Source organism: Dipteris shenzhenensis, chromosome 2 (genome assembly GCF_047967505.1).
Source record: "Dipteris shenzhenensis isolate YYH24624 ecotype China chromosome 2, Dip_SZ_1.0, whole genome shotgun sequence".
NCBI lineage: Eukaryota > Viridiplantae > Streptophyta > Polypodiopsida > Gleicheniales > Dipteridaceae > Dipteris > Dipteris shenzhenensis.
The window spans coordinates 38,576,993-38,582,992 of record NC_141597.1 but is presented as its reverse complement, the minus strand read 5'-3'; the positions used below and the strand labels follow the sequence as shown (position 1 = coordinate 38,582,992).

Sequence of the window (6,000 nt, the reverse complement as noted above, 5' to 3'; positions counted from 1 at the left end):
CAAAATCATGGCCACAAAAAAGAAGCAACACTCTTATTGGTAACCCCTCAATCTTTGGAATAGGAAATTCATAAGAAAACATACAAACAAAAGATGTTTGCACCAATTCACCAAAGAATTAAAATGTACAATTCCGCATTCCCAATTTTGCCAATATTAATACAAAGGATTCCTGCCTTCGAATACAATAAGCATCAGGCATTATCTCTTCTTCCACCTCTAAAGAAATGTGCACAAAATTTTTATTTAAAAATGTTCATCTTACATTAGCTGAAGATTCAAAGACATTGTGAGCATTGTTCTCAACGACTCAAACCACCAATGATATACACCACTATTTAAGCAATAATAGTAAGAACAGAAGACCCCAGGTTCAATGCATCTTCAGTTCTTTTTCCTATTCTTTCACAGGCCCATAGCAACTGTTAAAGAGCTTCAACGAACATCTTTATATCAGTTTCAATGCGTTGAAAAGATGAGTTATAACAGATTAATTACCATTTTCCAGGTGCATAGTAGCTGCTAAAGTCCTTCAATTAAGCTCTTCTATTTCAATTTCACTGTGTTGAAAAACCAATAATAACAGATTAATTGTTCATACCTGAATGAGAAAACAGCAAAGTATTTGTTTTTGGGGAATAAGGAAGCATCCTTTTGTGGGTTGGATATCTATTGAAGCACTGAGAAGGCATCTAAGTAAATGGGTGAGAAAGTAGACTATAAGGTACAATGAAGCCTCACCCAACAGATCCCAACCCAACATCTCCTTTTGGCAATGCGACACTGCAATTTGTCATTTCTTGTATCTCAGAAAATGATGTGACTCCTGCTTCTGTCAAAAAAACAATTGACAGCATTTTCAATCAACAAAAGAAAATCCTTAAATTGTCAGAATGACATTTTGCCCACAAGAACAAAAGATAAAGAGGAGCATCTATTATTCTCAGCTTACCATCTATGTACATTTACAAACTCTTAAAATGAGGTGTTTCAGAAACTTCACCATCAGCTTCCAAAACTGAGAGCACTGCTGCCATGACTAACCTGTAGATGATTTTGTATTAAATTAGCTGAATTTCCTTTAAGATTTTGGCACAACAATTACCCCAGAAAAACACGAAATCCAGCAATCAAATACATCTTTCATGAAATATACTGCTGAGACAGAAAATCTACTACACTAAATTTATGCGTTCAACAATAGTAGGCTCTAAAGTAATACTGCATACTAGATTAAGAGCATTGAGCCCATACAACTAAACAGCTGTAGGAAATCGTGCAGCATGCATGACTTTTGAAAATTCCCCTACACCAGCTTCCTAGGAACCAGGGGAAAAGAAGGCTAGCATGCCCAAACCTGCCACTACGAATAGAAGTAAATTGTTTGGATTGGTGGAGTTTAGGTGGTCATCCCCCCATCTCTGAGCCGCCAAATGAGGAGAGGATGGGAGAGGTGGACCAGTATAGGTTAGGTGATATGTGGGCAGAGTGAGTCTACGCACTGACGGGGGGGGGAGTACATGTCCCATGAATTCTCTGATTTTTTGGCAGCTCGGGGTATTATTCATCAATGTACTGTGCCTCATACTCCGCAACAGAACGGGCTGGCAGAGAGCAAAAATCGGTTAGAGATGGAAATGATCCGGTGCATGCTCAAAGGGAAGTCTTTGCCAAATAAGTTTTGGTTGCATGCTATCATGTGCTCCAACTATGTGCTCAATCGGGTACCCATAAAGGCATTGAAGACTATCACACCTTACGCATGGCACAGTCGCAAAACCTGAGATTTCTTATATGCGGGTGTTTGGGTCATTGGATTATGCTCATGTGCCATCTCAGCTGAGGCATAAGCTTGAAGATAAAGCTGTAAAATGCATATTCATTGGTTACAACGCATAGAGTAAGGGATACAGGTTGTATCAGCCCAACACGGGCAAGGTCATTGTCAGTAGAGATGTTATATTCGCTGAAAATGTGCCTTTACCTTGGCTGGAATGCAAAAGACAGCCTACTGTTGATGCCTCAGATGTCTTTGATACATTGTTTCCTCTCATTCAGTCGCCCACAGATACAGAGCAGCCAGTGCAAAGTGTTGTGCCATACACTTCTAGCAGTGCCCATCCTCCACCAATAGCTCCTGCTCAGCCTGATATGTCTTCAGTTGATGACCATGCTATTGAGCAGGCAGTTACACAAGGGAGTGTTGTCATCAGACAGCAAAAATCAGTCCCGAGATGGCTTTTGGACACAATCAGGGACAGCAAACAAGCTGAGCCTTTGCCAACTCGCATCAGAGGTGCACATAAACAGACGCATGGCAACTATTTGGCTGTAGCTTTGGTTGCTACTGCTTGCAATGAGGAACCTTTATGTCACAAGGATGCCTTTGACAACAAGGAATGGATGGATGCCATGAAGGCTGAGCTTGAATCCATTCATGCAAACAACACTTGGGAGTTGTGTGACTTGCCAGCCGGCAAGTGTGCCATAGGCACAAAGTGGGTCTACAAGGTGAAAAGAAAAGCTGATGGCAGTGTTGACCGCCTCAAAGCCCACTTGGTTGCAAAAGGCTAGGCACAGCAGCACGGCATTGCCTTTGAGGAGACCTTTGCTCCCACACCACGCATGAAACCAGCCTCAACAACGTAAAGGGTGGTAGGATCCACTTAATTACAGCATACACAGTAAATTGGCAAATAATTATGCACCATAGATTAAATCACAAGGCAGCTAGGTACAAGGAAACCGATTGGCCCCAAACGTTGGTGCCCCTTGCGGTATTTATTTAATTGGCTGCATCCAACTTGTGCCGTGCTGTCATAACACCTCAAACATAATGGTCAGCCAAGTAGCTAAAAAGACATGTTTGAACTAAACCCAATTGGTCGGTGCTTTGTTCTGTAGCAACAAATTGGTCCACCACTGTAAAGCATTAAGGTGGCTTCCTTTCGTATTTTAGAGGACTCAGTGAAGTTTCCTCCTAAGAAGGCTACATCAAACTATTGCACAAAATTTATCTTGAGCTTCACTGTTGAAGGCACATAGTGAAAAGAGAGAGAGAGAGAGAGAGAGAGAGAGAGAGAGAGAGAGAGTAGGCTAGGGAGAGAGGAAGTGATACTCAAAGAAATACATAATGAACTGGAAATGAAATGACTAGAGCAATGAACAAAATAAGAGTACTCACATGTAGACCAAAGAGCTTGTAGCTTGATACTTAATTGATTTGACACTAGACAAGTACAGCTCTTATATAGAGCGCACACACACATATGAACACCAATGTATATGGGATAACTCCCAATGTGACACGTGGCAAGGTGAGAGACTACTAGAATGGAGCCAAGGACAGAACATGACAGTGACAAAACTGCTAAACTGTGCAATGTCTGAACTAGACATGGCTCCCATGCCAACTCAGAGACTGAAGGTAGAGAGAAGATGAGTGAGGGGGAAGGGGTGTGGAGAGAATGGAGTGGAGCGAGGGAGGTGAGGGGGTAGAGAGAGGGTGGGTGTGTGGTGTGAGGAGGTGTCGAGAGAACTAAGGGAGGTGAGGGGGAGTGAGTAGTGTAGTTTAGAGAGAGGGCGTGGGGGGTGAGAGGGATCAAGGGAGAAAGGAGGAGGTGGAGGCACCAAAAGTGGGCAATAACCTCTCAAAGAACATCTTGCTCAACCCAATGGCCCTCCCTTGAGGGGGTCCAAGCTACTGCCTCTAGCCTTCTCTACCCTATCAAAGTTTCTTAGTCGAGTTTGCCAAAACCACTCCCTCAAGTCCCACTGAGCACTCACATGGCTTTACGTCCCAAACATGACTCAGAGGCTCATGTCTCAGCATGGATGCATGAACAACTCAAAGATCTAGAAGACCAATGCACCAACATCTTGGAACTCATATGCCAGACCTGATAACCAGACCCCATCAATGCCAATACATGGCTCCCATTGTACATCTGACTCCAGGGACTAACTAGAAACATGGAGTCACACACCATAAAAGAAATACATCATTTTAGAAGGACAATCCAAGGTAGAGGACCTTTATTGACTCTTCAAACATTCATTTTAGAGGGACTACAAGGCAGAGAACCTTTAACTCAAAAAGATAAAATATAAAAGATTTCATTTATTTTATGGATAGCAAGGGCAGAGAACCCATGAGCCCGAAGTAGCCTACACAAGAGAGTGCACATCTTGATGCAAAGAGGTATGTCGGTGAAGAACCAAGCAAGGATGCCCTCGAATGATGTGTTGATGAAGGCCATAGGAGCAGCTACCAAGGGAGATCACATCATGACTCTCAATGTGCCGATCAGAGAGTCACCAAATGCAAAGAAGAGGCTCAAAAAAATGAGCGAAAGTGCGCAAGGGAGTTGCCCAGTTGAAGACGCAAATTGTGGGCAGCTCAAATCAGATTCGCAAGCACCAACGGGAAGCCCAAATAAAGGCGGTAGCAGAGGCAATCTATGGCGGAATCAAGTGCAGATTTTTGGAATGTATCCCGAGGGCAGAAGCAGCTGTAACCTGCAAATGGCGCGATAATCGATGGCAGGGGTGGCTGCAAGTGGCGCTGCAATCGAGGCTGGAGAAGCTACTGTTGGTGGCAGTCCCGAGGGCAAATGGCGAGGGCAGGAGCATGAGCAGCAGTCCCGAGGGTAGCAGTTCCAAGGCGGACAGTCAAGCAGGTGTATGGCTCTAGCGGGCAGGCTGTACAGCTGGTACAGCGTATCAGCAAGCTGGTACAGGCAGGCTGGAACAACGCACCAGTCCATGCAGTCCGTACGGCTGTTTGGATGGCTGTACGGCTGATCAGCTGCTAAAGGAGCGGCCGATGGCAAGGCATAGATCCGGGCTGAAGGTGTAGCTGATGGCGAGGCATTCCGGGCTGATGATCGATGTAGATCACCTCCTCCAAAAGCTCCAAACAATGGTCAGGCTAAGGATTGGAAGGGAGCTCTACCTTTCAGGAGAGGGGAGCTTCCATTTGCGGGATTCTCTCATCCTCTAGGTAGAGAGAGAAGAAGGGGGAAGTGGAAACGAGGCTCTGATACCACATGAAGGCACATGGTGGAAAGGTAAAGAGAGAGAGAGTAGGCTAGGGAGAGAGGAAGTGATACTCGAAGAAATACATAATGAACTGGAAATGAAATGACTGGAGCAATGAACAAAATAAGAGTACTCTTATGTAGACCAAAGAGCTTGTAGTTTGATACTTGATTGATTTGACACTCGACAAGTACAGCTCTTATATAGAAAGAAAGAAAGAAAGAAAGAAAGAAAGTTTATTAAAGTCTTCGGAAGACCGATGGGTCTATGAGACTATGAAACCCTGGTACAATCAAGCTGTGAGGGTGGAGCTACTAAACGAGCATCCACACCAATGCATAATGTAAAAATAATGCAGAATGATAGTTCTAAGTATTAAGTACGACATAGTGATGTCGGTGATCGAACTACAAATCAGTCACATCATCATCATCATCCTCATCAGGACATCATAGGTGAGAGGCACTGGAGGCAAGAAGTCGACGATAGAGTGCTGTCGGCCACTCCAGGGTGCGGTCCTGTGACGTCTCCTGGTCATAGCTCTACGCCTAACAAGGGATACAGTAACCCTTGTCGAATGGGCTCCGATGGTGAACATAGAGGCGACATCCCCGAGTGTAATCCGTGTGTCTACCCTCTGTCTGAGCTATCGAGTCACTGGCTCTAAGTCCCGATCATGTCGAGGTCTTGTCTTGGGGGGGTCCAAGAGATCTGGCTGAAAGAACTCCGTGATGAAGCTCTGGGAGGGGTCTGCCAAGGAAGAAGTCTGCTCATGTCTCCATGATCGAAGTATCCTCTCGTGGTGCCTAACTACCTCATGAATGAAGCCTGCCAAGCATCTCTGATCTGGATAGGAGAGGAATCAGGACAAGGCTCCATAACTATCTTTGAAGAGACAATAGAAACGCCCGCAGATCTCATAATAGATGGAACACCTAAAGATGAAGTGCTCCTCTGTCT

General features: G+C 44.6%; 1 protein-coding gene across 3 annotated transcripts in view; it reads right to left on the bottom strand.

Moving 5' to 3' along the window:
• Window positions 1–220: 220 nt before the first annotated feature.
• Window positions 221–6,000, bottom strand: part of LOC147904732 (protein cornichon homolog 1-like) — a 29,434-nt gene continuing 23,654 nt past the window's right edge. For 2 of the 3 annotated variants that reach the window (XM_087395282.1, XM_087395276.1), the window contains exons 4-5: window positions 953–1,044; window positions 575–832 (exon numbers count right to left, since the gene is read on the bottom strand). In XM_087395282.1, coding sequence (XP_087251408.1) covers window positions 966–1,044 — 79 coding nt within the window. In that variant the 3' untranslated portion in view covers window positions 575–832; window positions 953–965. The other variant, XR_015543292.1, reaches the window with a different exon arrangement.